Raw genomic sequence first — 21,420 nt, forward strand, 5'->3', positions numbered from 1 at the left:
CAGAGGCATGTAATAAGAGCAGTAACATAAGACTGAACATATTAGAGAAGGTATATGCTTTGGGAAACAACAAAGGATTCATGGAAGAGGTAGTGGTATACAAACTGGATCTCAAAGGACAAACTGTATTCTTCTGGCAGAGAAGGGAGAGAAAGACTGCAGCAGGTGCCAAAGCAGAGAAACCTAAGAGCAGATTCGGTGTTCTAGGAGGAGGATGTAGCAGCTAGTAAGTTAGCTGTAAAGTGTTCTGTTGGCATGTTAACGGATGATAAATTGAAACCTGGTGGCAAAGGTTCTTGTTTGGTCAGCAGAGTGGGGGTTCTGTTGGTATGTCTGAACTCTCCTGTAGTCAATCCCCTCTATACCCTTCAGTCTGTCGCCCAGCTATTTCTCACAAGCCTGGCCCTGAACACATGAGAGTTTATGTTGTCTTCTATAGGCCTTGGGGGAGCGTTTGACTGTTTTAAGCGGGGTGGGGGAGATGATGATGATATACACAGACATCTTTCACGTGCATTTTAGATGGATAATACCATCTGAGGGGAAAATTTTCTCAATACTCAGTTTAAATAGGAAATCAAAATAGAAATTACAAAGTATTAAACATCCTTTATTCAAATTATGGGATAAGGACGTTTTAAAAATGAGATGTATCTAATTGATGAACATAGAACTCTAAGATATATGGAAAAAAGCAAGCTGCAGATTTTTTAGGCAGTTGGGAGGACAGGAGAAGGGTTGGGATAGGAGGAATAATAGTATTATCTGATAATAAGGTAATACCTTATCAATAAATGTTCCTTTTTTGTCCTTAGACATATTATTTATATAATTAACTTTTTTTTTTAAGGAAAGAATTAACTTTGGGATCAGGTTTGAAAGGAACTCATAGAGGCAAGAAACTAGAGGCAAGGAGACTAATTATAAAGTGATGAAAACCCAGGTTAAGAGATGTAAAAGGCCTAAACCAAGGTCTAGATCAAGACTGTATGAAAGAAAAGCATATTTGAGAAATTAGAGATAAAAGTAACAGGATATGGTAATGACTATGAGAAGGTAAGGAAAATGGAAACTTCCAAGGTTCCTAACTTTTCTTTTCCAGTTTTCCTAACTACATTCTAAATGAAATATGAACTGTTACAAATGATATTAGAATCCCAGGTGGCACAGTGGTAAAGAATCTGCCTGCCAATGTAGGAGGTGCAAGAGACAAGGGTTAGATCCCTGGGTCAAGAAGATCCCCTAGAGTAGGAAATGGCAACCTGCTCCAGTATTCTTTCCTGGAAAATTCCATGGATAGAGGAGCCTGGTGGGCTACAGTTCATGGGGTTGCAAACAGTCACATGCAACTGAGCACAGAAATAACCTGAATACAAACTCAAGTGTGTGTGTGTGTGTGTGTGTGTGTGTGTGTATAAATATAAATATATATATATATGTAAATGGTTTTAGGTGCAGTGGAATCAAAAAGATGTGGATTTGCATCCCAACTTCCTCATTTCTTAGCTGTGGGAGCAAGTTACTTTAGCCTCTTTGAGCCTTACTTCCTTTGTCTATTAATAGGGACAATAAATACCTCACAGAACTGTGGTAGAATTAAATAAAATAATGTGAAATGCCCAGTGGATCTTGGGCTTCTGATAAATATGCATTTCTTAAGCAAATTCATAACTGGTCAGAATATAAACTGGAATGGCTTAAAAGGAAAAAAAACTGTCATATATTAAGAATCTTAAGTATGTGTATATCCTGTATTTCCACAATAGCATTTCTGGCAATAATCCTAGGAAGTCATAGTAAACACAGAACAGGCTTTATTCACAAAAACGTTCATCACAGAAATATTAATAAAGCATAAAATCTAAAACAATTTCAGTATCCAATGAAAGAGGAGCAGTTAAATAAATTAGCCAGTCAATAAAAACTATAAGATTTCTTTGAGAGCATTTATTGTTTCTTTCAGTTACGAAAGCAACACATGTTACTATGGAAAATACAAAAAATGACAAAAAATTAAAATCACCTAAAATACAAAATTTTTTGGTAATACATGAAAATAACTGACATATTCAGTTAAAACTCAAAACTGAAAATACAGTACGAATTCAACTTAAAAAAAGATTAGACTATGTACCAAACATAGCAGTTTTTAATAGGTTGTGATTCTACAGGGGCTTTATTAAAATAACTTCTACATTTTGTATACTAGACATGTTATTACTTGAGAATCAGAAAAACAAAACACATCTAATAACTCTGATGTAAATCACAAAAACCAACTGATAATGCACCTTGGATGGGGGTCCCAAATATAAATCCAATCATATAAAGAAGAAAATCAGTCGTGAGTCAGTATCAGTAAAAATATACAAAAGAAAAAATCTTAAAGATCAAGTTAAATACAGGGGGCCACTGAGTAGACAATTCATAATAAATAAAATAAAAAATCAGAAATAAAAGTTAACATAATACTGGCTTCTAAATATTCTACTTAAAGTGAATAGTAGAAATGCACATGTTCCCTGTTCTTGATGAACTTACAATCTAGAAGGGCAGATAAGCTATATATCTTGTTATGTATCTATACCAAGAAAAATTAATAAATATTACAAAAGAAGTATCTCAACAAGTGATAAAGGAAAAACACTGGGATTTAGAAAGACTTGGAAGAGGTGTTCATTTCTCTTTATAGGATTTCAATGGACGACAAAATCAAAAGCAAAGGGTAAAGGGGGTATAAAACATGGAAGCCAGAAAGCACTAGGAAAGCAGAGGATCAGCAAGAGTGCATGTTGTAAATATCCATTTAGCAATGCCCAGCTTTCCTTGTCTGATTCTTTGCAGGACAAGGATCCCTCTTATCTGTAATTTGGTCTCCTGAGTAGACCAGGAGGGGGGCTCTGTGCAGATCTCTGGATAGGTTTATCTCCCATTGTAAATTAATAACCTTACATGTGGATTTACAAATCAGTCTCAAGAGTTTGGTTAGTGAGAATCAGTTCCCTAGAGCCTGATTACCCCTGAAGACACAACCCCCACTCCACCCAGAGCTCCTGCCCTTGCAAAACTAAGCGAGGTCACTGTTCAATCAGGCAGGTTTTATCCAACTGCAGAACAAGGGTAAAAGACACTTTAGTAGTAGGAACAGTGGGATGAGGAGGGCTTAAAAACCACCAACCTGTCAAAAGCAGTGGAAAACTGAGAAACAGCAACAGGTGTTGTGTTCCCCAGGCCTTGAGGAAGTAAAGCCTACTGGAACCCCCTCCAGCTGTTGCTGAGAAAATCACTAACAGAAAATGCCATGTTAGTTACCCGTGATTTAGGCAGGTGGAGGGGAAACTAAATCAACAAGAAGAAGGTGTAGAATAGAACTAGGCAAGTGAGTTCTAAAGAAGGGAATGAGTCCTTGACAGATGGAGAGTTAGTGAAACAACTCTTAGAAATAAATGCATAATAAACAAGAAAAAAATCTGACTGTACAGTGAAGGGAGAGGATGCTGGACAAAATGACCAGTGTACAGTGTGACCACTGGCGGACATACTGTAGTCTTGAAATAAATAGAATGCAAAGACAGTAAGATAGAAGTATCAAAAATGACATACACACATAAATGAAGACAAACTTTAAAAAGCAACTTACACAAAGCACTTGAGTGCCTAAAAAATTCAATAGTGGCTCAATCTTTCAAAAACAGACCTCCTGCTGTAAGGGGAGAGTTAGGATGAAAAGTGTGTGTAGATGGCCTCACACTTAACCATTATATATTCTTTTGGACCATCTCATTTTTATTTAAAGTTCTCTAAACCATACACTAATCCACAAAACATATTCTACTGACTTTAATAAACAGCATACTACAATATTATTCAGATTTTTATTTAGCTTAGGGATTATAAGCAAGAAAAGAACACTTATGGATAATCATTAAAGGTTGATCTCCTAATTCAATTAGGGCTGAAGTTCTATGTGTGAAATTAGGTTGAGAATAAATAATATTAAATTGTACACTGGAAATTATTACATTATCTAGAAACAAATTAGACAGCTATTTTAAAGTCCACCTACCCTGACACAAAGAGGAGAGTTTGCAGGAAGAGTTTTTTCTTTTTTTAACAAAAAGCAGATATGCTTTCACTCCTCTTGGAAGATTACCAGACAGAAGAAATATGGTACTAGCCTGGACACTCCCACATCTATTACATCAACTCAAATCAAAGAAAAGGAGTACTTTAGAGCCCACCTTTCCTCTAGATAAAGATGAAAAAATTAAAGGGTTAAAAAAATTAAGGCAGATATGCTTTTACTCCTGTTGCAAGTTCTGGATAGCTGAGATAGGTAAGATATACATTCAAAACAATTCATGACTACTAAAAGCATAATTTAATTCTATCATATAGAAAGAAAAGGATGGTTTAGTTAATAAAATTGGTGGTGTCAAAGTGGTTCCTACTCGGTAGGAAAAGTTACATTGTCCACCACACATGCCACTTATAAAAATATTCCAGATGGACTAAAGATCTAAAGGTAAAAAAATGAAACATTAGAAAGAAAATTTGAAGAATATTTATACAGGCTCAAGGTGGCAGGGGTGAGGGTGGGTGTCTTCTTCCCAAGCAATTAAACCCAGAAGCCATTAAGAAAGGTCTAACAGACCTGACGATATGAACATTTTATTTTTCTATGTGGCAAAGCAACCCTTAAACAAAGTTAAAAAACAAATGAGAGAAATGATACTCTTGACAGGTAAAGGGATTAATATGCCAAATACAGAACTTGAACAGAATAAGAAAATTTCCATTTTTTCAAACAGGCAAAAACTTGGCATAAATAACTCATAAAAGAAATTTAAGAGACTAATAAACACAGAAAAAGATCAGTGGTCATGAAAATGCTAGACACTATTTTTCACTCATCAGATTGCAAAAAATGACAAAGACTGATGACACCAGAGATGTCAAGGATGAAAAGAAACAAGCACTGCCTGCATGTGGGTGAGAGTATGAAATGCTATAATCTCATAGGAAAATAAACTGGCATTACCTAATAAAATAAAAATATATACATATACTCCTTAACCCAACAATTTCACTCCTGGATGGCTAAACTAGAAATAAAACCATGATTATATAAAGACGTATGTACAAAGATACTAACTGCATTGTAAGTGCTAAAAAATTTAAAATACCTTGAATGTCCATCATAAAGGGAAATGATTGAATAAATCATTGTACATCCATTCTATAATGTAGTTATCTAAAATGATGAGCAAGGTCATGGGTACCGATGCCCATGGTCTAATGTTAAATGGAAAGAAAAAAAAAGACACAGGCTACAGACATTGCACAGTATGATAGCATTTGCTTAAAAAAAATGAAAAAAAAAAAAACCCACCTTTTGTGTAGAAAGAAATGTTTTTATATTTTTGTACCAGTATTAAGAAGACACACAAGGCTTCTTCAACAAGTGGAAGCTGCTAAAGGATGCAGATTGTTGACCTTCCTGTGTATACTCTTGGCATTCTAACATTCTGCAAAATGCAAGTTTTGCTTTTATTATTCCAAAAGAGAAAAATCTATGTTTTTGTATGTCTGTGTATTTACCATGCCTACATATGTGAAGGTCCCAAGATCTCTGTCACTTATATGGACCAATAACGATCCAGAACACAAAGAGGACATAGTGTTAGAAAGGCATAAAAATCCATAATAATAATTTTGCAACTAGATTTTTTTTCAAATATAACAAGCCTATTTTGAAATACAAATAAATTACCATTACAAGGAAGAGTGAAAGGAAAAAAGATGTTTAACTACTTAATTCAAAATCTCAGTAGTTATTTCTCAGCATAGCTTTGGTGAGGAAAATGCCCAGCTATCAAATTCTTTTCAACAAAACTCTTGATCAAGATCCTGACTTATGGCTTTAATAATGCTTTCAAAAAAGGGGGGGGAGGGTTCATTAATGAATCAGGACTGCATTTTGAAAGATTTCTGGATCAAAATTATTTAGAAAGAGGATATTAATGGAGCCTAAAATTGTAAAGTGTTTGCAATCACTTCAAAAACTCATTCATTCAACCCTCAATTACTCATCCTTAACAGGGGGCGCCCTGCCATGCATTTCTCAAAACCAGGCATGCCTGAAAACATCTTAAACATAACTGAATGAAAATCTGTCCAATCACAGGCCAGCTGCTTGCAAACTCCACCCTTGAGTACAGGAAGAACACTTTTGATTGGAAGACAGTTGTGTTTACTACGGTTGTGTGGTGCAAAATTGGAAAGGCACACATGCCAAGGGTCCAAAGGAAGTCTCTTTAATGAAAAAGGAAAACAAACGGACAGTTCTGATTCTATAATAGTTGTTGTCATTAACTGAACCTCATCATCACAGCAGCAATTCTTGAGCAACTTTGCAAGCTAGTAAAATATTTTAAAGGCTGAGTTTTGTTGTCGCTTTTTTCTCATCTATGTTCCTTGATTATACATACGAGACAAGCATAAGCCTATTCTTAAAACCCCACACTGCCTTTGCTTCTAAATGCATACAGCTCCATCCAAGACCTCAACACAGTTGTAACACTTTGTTTTGAATCACTGAAACTTTTTACTTGGTTTGAGAAACCAGTTCCATGGGCCCAGTGGCACAATTCTTCAGTATTTAGCTTAGTAGGTGTCCAGCATCTCCGTGAGCTTCAAAAACCACCGCCCTTTGAGAGCTCAGCAAACAACAAAGTGAATGGGTAGCCATTTCAGGTGCAGAGCTCATTAGCAATTCATCTGATGGAGGAAACAACTAGAACAGAAAACTTCGACTGAAAGGCTAGGACAGACTAAGTTTTTAGGTCAAAATATGCATTTAATGGTGGATCTTAACCTAAGTTTTGCATTCAAGGTGGTAAATTACTGGATCTAAGTGGGACACCTCTCCCCCAGTCTTAACCTAAAAAGCAGTCTTCTAAAGGAATTTAACTCCAAATCTCCTTGCTTAATCATCCTCTTCACCTCATTATATTCCTGATATCTCTTTAAAAATTCGCCCCACTAAAGCCTCATAACTGTCCAAGCAGCCTTTTTCTTAAAGCCAAAGCCAGCCACAAGCAAAACAACCCAGAAGACCTATATGGGGCGAGGCGGGGAGTCTAAAACCACTGATCGATAGGTAGAAAATGAGTATCAGAAACCTGCAATGTTAACATCAAATCTTACAAAATGAATTCCCGTTTACAGCGAAAAAAATATCTGCAAAAGCAAGTTCATCAAGAAAATTTTCCTTCTGGCTGCGATCTATTACAATCTAAAAGAATCCCCCTATTCTTCACAGCCTTATCTCAACACAGAACCTAGGGCCGCTATCAGAATGAGGAACTAAAGAGGCTTGCCAAAGTTCAAAGACAACATTTTGTCGCTACATTAACAAAAATAACGCATCATGGACACGAATGCTAGTTAAGTTCTATTACTGAACAACTTTAATCACAAAATACACCAAGACAAGTATTCAAAAGTGGCCATGCCCCAACACAAAGTTTCAAAACAAAACCTCTCCCAAGGTTTGGGGGAGTTGCCCAGCTCGGAGATAAAAAGCACCACCCAAGAGCCCCATTTGGCTGCTAAGACAGATCTCAAACTTATCAAAAGCAGCCACTACGGCAGCTCCTGTCACCCAGAAGCGCAAAGAGAGAGGAGCCTGAAGAGAGCTGGCCTTTCTGGAGACAGCCTGGCCGAGTCTGGCTCAGACAAGGAGGAAGTAACTGCCAGATAAAAAAGCCCTGAGCAGCTTCAACTGCAGCCTCTCGATCTCCCACAAGTGCCCACATTCCCGCCCCATTCGGGACTCGGGGAAGAAGGGAACAGGGCGCAGGTCTCCCACGAGAGGCTGGAGACTACAGGTCCGCTTCTTCCAGGGGGCAGCGGCACACGGGCAAACTCTAAGGGGCCCCGGAACCCAGGGTGCTAGAGCCTGCTCCGTATGAGTGTTGGGGGGGGACGCTGAGAAAGGGGTCGCTCAGGAGGCGGGGCCTGCCGGGTGGAGGCAGCATTTCCTAGCGCCCTGGCTGTCCCCCGGGGTAAACCAGGGCGCGCACCCCGACGCGGAAGCCATGCTGGCCAGAGCTTGGGGTGCCGAGGAGCCGGCGGGGGGCGCTGAGGAGATCTGGGGGCGCGGAACTGGGTCACCTCCACCCCACCGCCCCCTCACAAAGGCCCCCGGGGAGGCCGCCCGCAGGCCGTGCAACCCCGGCCTCGAGTGCCCGCCTCGGCCGCCACTCACCGCTAGGTCCTGGGGCACCGCCCCGCTCATGGCCCGCACCGTGCCGGCCCGCCAGGCCCGAGTGCGCAGCGCAGGCCCCGGATCTCCGCCCGCCGACGCCGCCGCCGCCGCGGGGACCGAGGCCGAGGACGAGCCCGCGGTGTCCGCGAACAGAAGCAGCAGCCGCTTGCCCACCGGGGAGGCTGCCGCGTCCGCCATCGCCAGGGCCGGCCGGACCCGTGCTCCCGCCCGCCGCCTCCCACCACCTCCGCCGCCGATCTCCCGATCCGCCCGCAAGGCCTCCCTCCGCACCACCCGCGGCCGCGGCTCCCCCCCACCCCCCCCAACAGCCACCACCAACCACCGGCGCCGCGCAGCGCCCCCCGTGGCCGGGAGCGGAGCCGCAGCCCGGGCCCCGCACAGCGCCCCCCGCGCTTCGGAGCGGGGCGGCAGCTCCGGGCCCCTCGCAGCGCTCCGCCCCAACCTCCCCGGGGCCTGCAGTGCCCCCTGCGGCAGGGAGGGGAATTGCAGTTTCGGCCGGGGTGGGGAAGTGGGCGGGTCCTCCAGTCTCCTTTGGCACCATCCTGGTGCCATATTGCCCTTAGGGGGCCCCTTTATTTGAGAATGTTTTAGCTTACCCTCCTTGTATACCAAAGACTTTAACCGGGGTGGGTGGCTGAGGGGCAAGTTACCTAAAGAATTGATATTCTGAGATAAGAAGTTAGTGCCCCAGTACCTGATTGATTTCCAAGACTGAAAATAGGCACTACCCTCCTGTCCTTATCTTTTGGGAAACTTCCCATTGGTCCATGGGACACAATCTCTTTCTTCTCACTGACCCATAACATGGTACCATTTCATTATATATTACCAATACTTCATAGGTCCCTTTCCAATTGACCAACGTTTTATACCCATTGTATGTGATAATGCCATTCTATACTGGCTGAAGGCCAACGTGCTTCCAACATCTCAATAGTCTGACATGTCCCAGGGGAGCTTCTTCCTGCTTCCAAATCAGCCAATGTTATTAAGTCCAGGTGTTTCTCAATTCAACTTTTAAGGGAACTGGAAAGAAACCAAAGTACATCTTACCATGGAAATAAGTGGAGCTGGGGACAAAGAAAACCCCACCACTCCTATATGAATTCACAGGCATGGAAGATTGATACTCTTGTCAGAAAAGTGGCTGTAGAGAAGGGGAGATAGTGAGATATTTTTTGCCTAGATTTTTGTTTAGACTGGGCAATGAGAAATCTCAATCATTGACATTGGTCACATTAGAGACTAGCACAAGTTCCATAATCTTATGGATGCAGAGTATACATGAAAGTAGATACAAACCAGGAAAAGGTATGGTATGGTATTAATCCATGATTACTACCCTAAAAGTACCCATTTCTTTCACTGATCTGATCCACAGACAATTAAGAGCAGTAGCATTCTTTCCAGACTTATGTGCCTACCCAGAAATCTGTCCATAATCTTCTGTACCTTTGACCTACTTGCCTTGTAGCAAAGGTTGGGGGCCAGAGGGAAATACCAGTTATTGGCTCCAGTCAAAGTACAATATCCAGTGAAGCCATTCTAGAACTAACTCTATGGAGCACCAAGGAAACATTTCTTTGGATTTTTTCCTCTCCTTATTCCTTATAATGTTGATTTCCCATAGCCAACCTGAGGCCTGATTCAGTTTTTCTTGGTTTTTCTGGGCTGAGACACCTCTTAAAGCACACTCCTCACAAACTAGTTGGTAGGAAAGAGGGATGATCCATACATGACCTAGCTGCCTTGTAGATTTTCCATTAAAATTCACTGCTGGGATTTTCTCCCACGTGGAGCTCTTATTACTGTCCCACTGTCCAAAGCTGGCTTCTCACAGCACCAGACACAAGTGGTGTCTGTGTGTAAGCTCAGGAATGGGAAAGCAAAGATTAAAAAAAAATTAATTCACAAATATGGCAACACTTTTCATAAGCCAGTAAGTTTTCAAAGTGTTAGGGTTACAACACTGAATACAACAAAACCCTCATAAAGTTTATATTCTTTCTTATGCTTCAGCAATGGAAAATGAAATCACACTAGCCTTCAGAGAAAATAAACAGTAGAAAAACCCAACAAAAAAACTGAACAGAAAGGAAAAAAAGGAGAGAGAAGTAAATTTAGATGTTCAGGCCTTAACCCTGCTCAAACAGTAGGTGAAACATAGCAGCAGTTTTATACAAAGAACGAACCTCTAATTCTGAGATTCTTTAACCACATGCTATAGCCCTACCCCCTCAAAGCCCTTCTTACTTTGTTTCCAGGATAGGTGACAACTCCCACTCTTTTCAGGGTGTATTTTCATCCCCTCAAAGTTCCTCCTCCAGGTAGTCAAGCCAATCCTGTCTTCTTGCACACTTCATTGGTATTCAGTGATGAGTGTCACCAATTTGAAGCAGGAAACTGGGTCGGAGGCTAAGCAACTTGACTCTTCTTGCTGCCTGGCAAGTCAGTGCTACAACTGGTAAAGAAAGGCTATGCCTTAGGGACAAGAGGCTTCTGCCTAGCTCTAAGCAACTACACTTCACCCACACACATTGGAAGAATGCTAACAGAGGGAGAAGAAAGGGTGGAATAGAAAGGTCTAAAGAGAGAGAGTGAACCACACAGCTTCTTTCAGCAAATGAACATTCCAAATTGAAGCATTAGGGAAAATACCACCTTCTAGAGCAAAAAAGCAGCTCTGCTGCTAGGGTAATTTTCCAAAATCAGTATTTTCAGGATGGAGAAATTGCTGAGGTCTTTAGACTTTGAATTCTGACAACTTTATCTCCAGCTCTCCACAACATAATGTATGAAAACTCTGAAAAGACACTCCTGGACAAGGTCCGTATCATGCCTTCTCCATACTTCCCAAAGCCTACAAACCATTCTAGACAAGTTTCTAATTGTACCATCTAGCATTTCTCAGGGAGGAAGAATGGATTAATACTTGACTTCACCCGGCTGGAAGTGAGAGTGACATGAGGTAAGAAGAGACGGGTATAAGTACCAGGGAAACAGAAGACCAAATCAGACTGCCAGAAATAACTGAGGTCTTAACAGAAGCTGGGTCACAGGATATAACTACTGTGGCTGCAAAGGGCCCAGGGACCAAATACTGTCCTCAAGGGGCAAAAGTTCAGCCATGTCATAGAAGAAGCAGCTGGAAGAGTTGGGCAGCCTTCTCCCCACTTCCTCCTTGCCTTTCTTTGTGAAGAAAGGAAGACAACACTGTAGTACACAAGGTTGCTTGGGAAAATGGATTATTCTAATAAAACTTTATTTTTTCAAACACAGCCACAGAGGCAGGACCTCATGTTTAACACACACAGACTTATGGATTTTTTTTTTAATATAAAACAAAGTTTACGAAAAATTTTTTTCCACTTTTTGTATTTGTAATCCCATTAGCACAGGGACTTTGGCAGCAGGTGGGAGTGAAGGGCAGCTAGAGCTGCCAGTGGGCAGTCACCGGGCACAGGAGGAGAGCACCAGCCTGGGAGTGGCTTCACTCACACACGCAGGAATACTCACCTACTGATCAGCCACACCACACACACAACACAGATGCAGATGTCTACCCAGGGTCAACCACTGCAGAGGTGTGTTCCACTCTGGGTAAGCCCAATATGTGAAAATCCAAATTGTCAAAACAGCTAAAGTAGAGGGAGGTTGCTTGCTTTACAAAAGAAGCAATCACAGGCTGCTTTTAAATGGTCAGCAGTCCAAATGCTTTGAAAAATAGCATTTGGTTTATACAGAACTGTTGGAACAGATCTACCATGTAAAGCAAAATAAACCACTTCTTGAAAAGGCTTGTCCAAGGGCCACAGGTACTTAGATTAGGAAGCAAAACAATAGCTCCAGCTAGTTTAACTTTCCTGATCTCAAAGTAATGGAATTCAAATATGGCATCTATACACCTTCTCCCTTAGGGATGGTGCCCTAGGGCTTTGAGGAAGCCAGGGTGGAGGCAGAAATTATTGCCCTCACTTCTTCAGCTTTGGGCCTGCAGAGAACCCCCTGACATTACCAGTGGCCTACTGTAAGCTGGCACAATCTGCAGCAGAGAGCCCAGGGATGAGGATGGCCCAGGAGGAAAAGAAGCTGGCACCAGGGAATTTATGGCCTAAAGAGGGAGAACAGAAAGGGGAGGGATAAAACCAAGGAGGGGCAACTCCTGGGCCCACAGTTTTCTTGGATTCTCCAGAGAACCTCTCTCAGGCCCCTACAGACCTGGTAGCTCACTGGTAACTCGTGCTAAGTAGCAGGTGAAGGGCAGGAGTCCTGGAGGGGTAGACCTCTAAAGGCAGGAGGCTGAAGAAGACATAGCCATCTCCTCGGGAGTGGAGGCAAGGATGCTAGGGCCTCACTGATGCTCCTATCCAACATGTGGGAGACCCAGAAAACCATAGATTCAAATCCATAAGGAAGAAAACACATGAGCAACCGGTCCTACAAAACCCTGGGAAAATGCCCTTCTTCCAATAAACAGGAAGGGCAGGTCTAATTTGGTCCTGCAGGGTCTAAGCAAAGCTGGACAAAGCCTCAAAAGCCATTATGGCGGCAGCTTCAGTATGCATCTCCCCTGGAGCCAGCCCTATAGAGCTTCTGAAATCCTTAAACCCATCAGTGTGGCCACTGAGACCTGTTGCCAGGCCCAACTTGTGGGTGTGAAACAATAAAAGAAATTCAATCCAGCAACAACAAACTCCCAGCTGCTTCTCACAGTCTGCTTTACACATCCTCAGCCAATCCCTCAGTGAGCCTCAACCTCCCTGAGGTCTCTAAGGGCCAATTAGAGGCAAATAAACATTTCCTGGCAGGAGTGGAAGACAAGCAAACTAGTAAATGCTGACATCCCCTTCCTCTTTCTCAACCAACTCAGAAAAAATGGCTAGGCCTGGATCTTATAACGAGTTTCTCTACAGTCTGCTTCCAAAGGGCAGTGCTGGGGTGCACTCACCTATGCCTGCTGGGGACTGAATACTACTTCTGCTGGTCAGCCTCCATACAGGGGCTTCCTTCCTTCTTCTTCACCCTTAAAGGGCAGAAAGTAAGAGGGAAAAGAGGTCCCATCAGTAGGGAGGGAAAGAAAGAGATGGAGCCCTTCAGCCCTGCCTTAATTGCCCACATGTGCTTGCATCTACTGAGTGAGTGAGACAGGCAACTTGTATCCAGCCTTGGCAATCTGATAACAAAAAAAAAAAAAGCCAGCTCAGAATCAATATGCAGCGCCCTCTCTAGCCAATACTAGATCTATCTAGGGGAGATGTGGGCCTGAGGAAAAGACCATTAGTTGAGGACCCCCAAACAGAATCCTTTGCAGAGCCACTGTTGCTAACAGATTACAAGCTTGCTTCCAGAGCTCCTTAGAACCCCAACTCCTAGAACAAGCCTGCTGTCCCGTGAAAACCCAAGATCCTGGGAATACTGTGGTGCTCTGCTGTTAGGGAGCAACTGCCTTCCTTCCCTAAAGCTACCCAAACACACCTTTCCTCGAGCACTCTCATGCACTCACACACTCTCACACAATTTCTCCAAGGAGGCTGAATGAACCCCCGACCCTGGCCAAATTCTAAGACACAAGTGCCCTTTGAAGCAAAGGGGCTAGTGAAATTCCCCGAGCTGGGGTCGGCAGACCCCTTCCGTCCCTGCCCATTGCTCTCGGTGGCAGGGATACTCACACTCAGGGCCGCCATGGGAAGGGTCTGCTCTGGGGCTGTCCCTCCCGCCACCAGCTCCGTTTATCTTGTCCCGGCTAGTCTCTCGGCATGGTCGAGCTTCCTGGAGCGAGAAGATTTCCGGCTGCCCTGAGTCGGAGCCCTCCATTCACCCCCATTCCCAGGCTGGGCCCCCGGCCTTGGGACCTCGACACTTGTTAGTAGCCATAAGAGAGTCAGTCTGTGTGGCCCCAGGAAGTAGCCTCTCAGTTTTAGTTCTCCTCAATCAGATTCAAGTCCAGGTCCCCAAAGTCCTGCTGGCACAGTGTCCGCTTGCTTAGCGCCTGCCGCCCCCACCGCACGGCCCCCTCCTCTTCCTCTTCGCTTTCACTCAGCACCTGGGAGGAACCCCCAATGGGGCTGCAGGAAGCAGAGAGGGGTGGGGGGCTGCAGGCCATGAACCATGGTGGAGAGATACTGCTGCCTTCCCGGGCTGTTTCTTGGAGACAGAGACCTCCTGAGTATGGTTTCTGTCAAACAAACAAACAAAATTAAGGCAAAGAAAGATGTTAACTTCCCAGAGAACCCTGCCCAAGCTGTATTTCAAAGTACCCCTCTTGGTTACCCTTGAAAGCAGGAGTCCTATGTGTTAAGGTGAGGTCATGAACTCCCAGATAAAATTTTGAAAATTTAGTGTACATGCATATTTTTTTGAGGAAAAGAGCCCATAGTTTCTATCAGATTCAAGATTAGAAGCCTGTTTATAAACTTCATGTGTGTGGGAGTACTGACTGACGGCTTGTTTCACTCCTATATTGCTAGTGCCTAGTCGGAGTCTGTTACGTATATTCAGTAACATTTGCTGACTGATTGAACGAATGACTATGAATAAGTAAGTTCTCAAAGCGGTTTATGACCCAGTGGTCTAGAAGGAAGAATATGAAAAGAGTGGGCAAGTGCCTACAACAACTGTACTCACATTGGGAAGACAAAAAACACTTGTTGAGTGAATGAGTGACGCAGCAGCCTATTCTGCTTAAGCCCTCACAGGCCCACGTGAAGCAGTGAAGGGCAAGGGACAAAACCAGCCTTGCATGAAAAGTGGCAGGGCACTAATGATGGGGCTTTTCTGACCCATGCATAAAGAGGGAAGATGCCTCCGGTAGGACAATCTGGGATCTCTGTTGGAAGGGTTAACATGGGTCCAATAAGTTTCTCTGGAACTCCCAGAACAGGAATTTCACAGGACACAGGACTTTCAATGCTAACACAAGGATAATCCTGGGCAAACTGAGATGGTAGACAACCCTTAGCCAAGGCTCAGGCAGACAGGAGTGCCAGGGGAGGCCATGTCAGGAGGGCCTGGAGCTAGAGGACACCTTACAAGTGAAAATGGAACAGTCTTCGCTACTCCCATCCTAGCTTCCCTGGTTTTGCCGGTCCCACCTGATTCATCTTGTCGAAGTCCAAGGAAGGCCGCAGCCGCCGAGGGTCCTCCTCATGGCGCCGCTTGACCCCAGCTTTGCGGGCATCAAGATCACAAGGCTGTGAGCGGCTTCGGGGAAGATTGCGCAGGCCTCGAGGTCGCCAGGGCAGCTCTGGGGAGGATGCAGGGGAGCTCCGGGCAGAGGGCAAGAAGCGGCTTGCCTGTGGGCCCAGGCTGGGTGACAGGGAGAAGCGGCGTTGGGGTGGGCAAGGTGACAGGGACTCAGCATCACTCTCCCAGGAGCCACTTTGTGGGGAGGCGGCAGAGGGATGAGAAGAATCTTGGGCTAGGGCCAGGCTGAAGAAAGGGGGGCTGTAGGGTCTGTGGGCTGGGGCACATTGAGACGAGGCACTGGGAGCTTGGAGGAACCTGAGGCTGGAGACCCGCTTCGGGGGGCTCTGGTGAGGCACCTGTGGCCCACCCCCTCCACCACTGCCCCGGTGCTTGATGGGAGTCCACAGCTTGGAGGGGGCGGGCCGCCACACTGGCTGCCAGCGAGACAGGTCCACGGGCACTGAGAGTGAGCGGCAGTGCCTCTTAGATGGAGGGGCAGGGGGCACAGGAAGCTTTTCTGGGTCTGGGGGTTCAGGGCTTAGGACTTGGGAGAGGGACTGCTCCTGTGGGGAACTTCCTGGGCTGGGTGGTCTGAGGTGCAGGCTCAAGCCTGAGGGGTGGTAGCTGAGGTTGAGGCTATCCTGGAACTCGGCACAGGAACAGTGGGGCAGGCCCCTCCAGGAAGCACCTTCTGGAAGGCATTCATAATAAAGATAAAATTAATGATAGCTAATATATTTTCAAGAGCTTACTATGTGCTACAAAACATAGTGAGCTTTATGTGAGGTTTCCCCTAAACTTCATGAGTTAGGTACTATCACTACCCCCATTTCACAGATGAGAGAAGTTCCGTAACTTGCCAACAGTTATGCAGGAATCAAATGACCAAAGCAGGGTTCAGAACCAGATTTGTCCGATGCTAAAGCTAGGTCTTTTACCCAGCAGACTATAGTGCCTCCGTTACGAGGAACCACCTGAAACTAAAAATATAGAATCATAAACTGCCTGTGAATCCGTGTCAAAGGTAGAATGAGTCAAGAGAAGCAAAGGTGTGTGTGCCACGCTCATCTTTCACTCCACTCCACCAAGCTCTACTTTGCTCCCCCAACCCCCAAGCCCTGAGTTGCGGAAAGCTGGCCTACACTCTCCGTCCTTAGCCTTTACCTTTCCTATGTGTCAAAGCACCAAGACAGGGTGATCAAGCAGGTAAGAGATCATTTGTATTCTTAGTGAAGGCAAGGGTGGGGAGGGTACAGTGGGAAAGGCCTTTGATGGTGCTTGTGTTCCTCTGGGTCTGGCCACCCACAAGGAAACACTCAACATACTTACATGGAAAGATCTTCTAATCTTATTATGATTAGTTTAAAAAGAAAGTTCCAAATATACAGAATCCAACCTTTTGTATTAAGAGTGTGAAGAAAAAAAATTTACATTTATATTTGATTCTATTTGTGAAAAAACAAAAACAAAAACTCTGGTTGAATAGACAAGAAACTAATAACAGGAATTACTTTTAGGGAGGTGATAGAAGCTCGGTAGATAGAAAAGGAAGGGGCACTTTTTTCAGATTAACACTTTTCCTATTTAAAAAAATTTGAAATGTGACTGTATTGCCTACTCAAAAAATTAGATTACAAAAGTTCCTATAAGGCTAGAATAAGAGCAAGGTAAACAGATAACTCCCATACTGGTGCAATAAAATGGAGACAAGCACCAATCTTAGAAGCTGACCCTGGTAAGAAAATAGTGGAGGCAGGCTAGATAGACCTGGTTATGGAAAACCAATAAAAGAAACATGTGGATGGAGGCATGGGCATACACACACATAAACACATCATGTCTTACCAGACACAAGCTGGAAAGGGTTCCCACAGTTGGAGATGTCTGCATGATCAGGCAAAGGCTAAGAGACACAGAATATCCATCATGATTCAAGATCAGGACAGAGTTCCAGGAAGCCCTTTCAGCTCACCCCTGCAATTCATGGGCTATAGGGATATTAGGGACATCTAAGTGTTCTCTTCTTATCCTCCCAAAGTTAGTGAGTAAAATAATTCACATCTTCCAGTATCTCAAACCCTTCTCCACCCAAATTTTAGTGGCCCTTCTCTTAACAGTAAGAAAAACCCTGCCCCCTTCCTTTTGGGCTAGGTTTTGAGCCTTTAGCGGGCACATCCAGTACAAGTACCATGATTCATACAACGTAGGACAAGGGTGAAGTAGTAACAACAAATAGCCTCAGAAAAAAGGGCAAGGGGGTCTTAGAGAAGTGGGAAGACTGTCTTTTACCAGACTGATGCTGAAGCGTGTGCATTTCAGCTCATCCAGAGTCTGCTTCTGTAGCTGCTCAGTGATCAGGGTTATCATGATTCTCCCCAGGATTTGACTTGCACACTTTGGAGCAAATGATGGATGTCTTCCCTGTTGTTCTTCCAGACCTCACTCATGAGCTGTCTTCTGCCACTGCAGCACCATTCTAGCACCATTGGGACTTCCCTCTCCAGTCATGCCTGCTGAGTCTGCCAATTACAGATGGATCAGCCCCAAGTGATATTAGAGATGTACCTACTCCAGAGATGGAAAATGCATGGCACACATACCCCAGCATCCCTATGTCAGGCCTCTGGCACACATCATTAACTGATCACAGCTCTTTCCGGCTAAGCCTAAACATAGCCTTGGAAACAGTCTCAACTTGGCACTCGGGATAACCAGTATAATAAAATGGAGTTAGCAAGCAAGTTGAAACCTATTTGCCACTCCTAACCTGGTTCGTGCTCTGCTCTGCCTACCCAAAATACCAGCACCACTTAGAAAACAGCTCAAATGAGAGAAATGCCCACATTGTTATCTCCTTCTTGATTAGTCCAATATTTTATCTTCCAGTCAAAAGCAAGGAGAGGTAGCCTTTTCCTAAACTACAGAAATAGTAACAGTGCAGTGGCTGTAGGAATGACTTTCTACTTCAAAGCAGAGTAAACAAGGTATTATATTCTCCTTCACCCTCAACAGCGGATATTACATTATTGTTCTCCAACAGATACTGTACATATTCTCTTATATGAAGACAAGAAAATGCTACCAGGGTAATTCCATTCACATTTCAACTCTATAGATGTTAAAAACAACAACTCTAACTTCATTCAACTAAGTTTTTAGCCTGATTTGACTCAAAGACCATGAATACAATTAATCAAGACTCTTTCTCACGGTCAATTACAGTAGAAGCAAACTAATTCTATCAGAAAACAGGCTTCAAGCCCACACAATTGCCTGAGGGACCTCAATCAACGGAGGAGGGGAAGTTAATCTAACATTTCCATACTGTTCTGCCTATTCCCAGAAATGACCAGCAGGCAGACAGCAATCAGATAGTGTAAGTAGCATTTGCTAGCAGAGAGAACAAACTATCAAGACATCAAATCTGGATCCGATTTGCTGTGATGGTCTTGGCAAATCATCAAACTTTTCTTTCCCTCAGTTTACCCATATGAAAAATGGGCAGGATAATCTTAATCTGTCACAGGGATAACGTAATGCAAAATATCAAAACATAAGAAGTATACCACTTGGCCTGAACAAATCAGAAGTCCACACAGACTGCCGTTTCTCACCCTTCCTATTTGTTGCTCTACAAAGCCTCAGGGTGCTACAAGTGATAATATTAAGATGAAGAAGGCAATTGGGTTGATTTATTTGGCTGGGTATCAACCTCCCTCACTCACATGCCAAGAAAAGCCCAAAAGGCTTGACCTTGAGGGCAGATAACTTTCAACCCTGGCCAAAAAAAAAGGTGGAGGGGGGGGAATCCTCTCTACTAGATTTCCACCTCAGAGGGAGGCAGACCACAAAGAAAAGCAAAGAAACACACTTCGATGTACCTGGAGTTTAGGCAAAAAGGAGGCAGGAGAAGTCAACCACCACTATAGTCAAATAACGTTTTCATGCATAATTATTATTACCACCCTGAAGTCCCAGTTTCCTGAGCGCTCCTGAGCGCTCCTGAGCGCTCCCTTCGGCTGCTTCCCCCATTCTTGTAGAAGCTAAAGCTTGTATCACTTCTGCTCTTGGTTTCTTAACTCTGCCCTCAAAGACCAACCAGAGAGGAAACCTAAGGCAGGCTTTTACCCCCAGAGACCCCAGGCCTCAGGCTGACCAGCCATGAGGAGCACGGAATGAAGCAAACTCTTTCAAGGTTTTCATGAGGCATTTGGCCAAACAGCAAACTTCCAGCCCTCTCTGGGATCAAGAGACTGATTTTGTGTTTTTCTGCATTTTAATTGTTGGGATGTGGCCACACACGGCGGTAATTAGAACAATGCAACTACCACCACGCAACTGATACTTTCAGTCTGAGTTTCCTAAAACAGGCCAGGCTGAGAGGGGGAACAGAACGGAAGCCATAAGGAATCAAACCAGGACACAAAAGAAGGCAAACCAGCTCCGCGAGGGGCCTCCTCTTTCTCAGGCAGGCAGAGAAAAAAGAGTAAGAAGCCCTCTCTTGCCGTCTTCCTTCCCCTTCCATTTTGTGTAACTGAGGGGCACAGACAGCCCTGAACGTTCACTAAACAAGTTAAAACTTCTCAGCTTAACAACTGGCATGGGGCTAAGCCCAACACAGAGCAGCAGGCCGCTAGGCCCTCCTTCAAACCCCACCAGGCCCAACTCTCAATCCAGGCTTTCTCTGCACCATCACCTGTCCCTCAAATAAAGGTTGGACCCCCACCCCACTGGGTGGCAGTAACCCCTGACATAAGGGTTTCAGGGATGCTGAGGTTGTGCTGAAACCTGGATAACCTAGGATCAAGTCAGGCCAAGGAAGAAGAGAGTCAAAAGCCCCTGGAGACCTTCCCCCTAGGTCCCAGTCCCACACTCTGGGGGGAGACTGAAGAAAAACATGAGGCAGGGAGGCACACGAACAGGTATGTGGGGACCTGAGTGCTTTTTCTCCATATGGCACCGGTGGGCATAGGAGTGACAAGTGGGAGCACCCCTCCCCCCCACCCCAATGAAGAAGCAAAAGGCTAGGCCCCCCTCTCCAATCTTCAACCTCTCCATCGGTTGCTCTGCCTGTCCCCGCGGGGTGGGGCATGGGGCGTCCGCTAGCCCCTTGGGGTGGGGGGGAGGGCGCCACGGCACGCTCAGGGGGGCTGTCGCTCGCCTGTTCCCAATCAGCTCCCATCATCTGGCCGCGGGGAAGCGAACTCAGGACACAGGGGACGAGAGGGTCTGGGACTTAACACTCCGCCACCCCCTCCCCCACCGGGTCCCGTGCTCTCCCCGCGGAGGCGGCCAGCGAGGCCCTGCCTCGCGGGCGGACGGGCTGGGGGAGGGGAAAGAGGGAAGGAGGGAGGGACGGTCTAGGTGCCCGCCCCGAGGCCCCAGCGCCACCTGCCCTCCGCCACCTACCGCGGCTCCTCCAGTTCCCAGGGCCGCGGCCGGAGCAGCTCTGAGCGCTCGGTTCGCCCCACGGTGCCCTTAAAAGGCGCCGGCGTGAACCAACGGGCCCCTGAGGAGAGTGGAGCGATCGCTCGGGTTGGGAGAACCCCCCCTGAACCGTCCGCGGAGGCTTGAGCCCCGCGTCGTTTTTCTCGCAAAGTCTCTCTTGGATAGCGCCGTCGGAAAGAGGCCGGGCTCTTTAATTTAGCGATGAGGGTGGTTTCCTCCCTAGGAAGTCACCCCCTGCAAAATATTGCAGAAGGTGGACTGGGCCAGTCGAACGCAAATCTCGAAACTCGCGGGGGAGGCCGTGTTGGTCGAAGGTAAACAAAGCCATTGCTCCCGCCCTCTGTTACTACATCAGCCCACGTACAGCCCCCAACTCGATTCCGGCAGCGTAATGGAATTAGCCAGGGTTCCTCTCACCTGTTCTCCTGCCCCCACTCTCTACGGCCTCCACTCTGAAGGAATTCCTCTTCCCCCAGCAGAGGACCCGTCCGCGT

At 45.2% G+C, this 21,420-nt stretch overlaps 2 protein-coding genes across 3 annotated transcripts in view; both read right to left on the reverse strand.

Moving 5' to 3' along the window:
* KDM3B (lysine demethylase 3B) overlaps nucleotides 1-8,664 on the reverse strand; it is a 58,860-nt gene extending 50,196 nt beyond the window's left edge. Inside the window, exon 1 of one of the 2 annotated variants that reach the window (XM_018050325.1) lies at nucleotides 8,273-8,664. In XM_018050325.1, the coding sequence (XP_017905814.1) occupies nucleotides 8,273-8,470 (198 nt within the window). In that variant the 5' untranslated portion in view covers nucleotides 8,471-8,664. The remainder of the gene's footprint in view (nucleotides 1-8,272) is intronic. The other variant, XM_018050326.1, reaches the window with a different exon arrangement.
* Nucleotides 11,522-21,163, reverse strand: FAM53C (family with sequence similarity 53 member C). Its single transcript, XM_018050331.1, has 5 exons — nucleotides 20,888-21,163; nucleotides 17,768-17,997; nucleotides 17,324-17,381; nucleotides 15,385-16,169; nucleotides 11,522-14,468 (listed from the first exon to the last, which is right to left on the reverse strand). The coding sequence occupies exons 2-5, from the start codon at nucleotides 17,843-17,845 to the stop codon at nucleotides 14,211-14,213; spliced, it is 1,179 nt and encodes a 392-aa protein (XP_017905820.1). The 5' UTR covers nucleotides 17,846-17,997; nucleotides 20,888-21,163; the 3' UTR covers nucleotides 11,522-14,210.

The sequence above is a fragment of the Capra hircus genome, chromosome 7 (assembly GCF_001704415.2).
Source record: "Capra hircus breed San Clemente chromosome 7, ASM170441v1, whole genome shotgun sequence".
Lineage (NCBI taxonomy): Eukaryota > Metazoa > Chordata > Mammalia > Artiodactyla > Bovidae > Capra > Capra hircus.

What these genes read in the sequence shown, in the direction of transcription:
- FAM53C (XM_018050331.1), bottom strand. Translation starts at nt 17,845, where the DNA reads ATGATAACCCTGATCACTGAGCAGCTACAGAAGCAGACTCTGGATGAG. An exon ending in CACGCTTCAGCATCAGTCTG is followed by an intron (nt 17,382 to 17,767) that starts GTAAAAGACAGT and finishes TGTGTCTCTTAG; the next exon opens with CCTTTGCCTGATCATGCAGA. An exon ending in ACTTCGACAAGATGAATCAG is followed by an intron (nt 14,469 to 15,384) that starts GTGGGACCGGCA and finishes TTTGTTTGACAG; the next exon opens with AAACCATACTCAGGAGGTCT.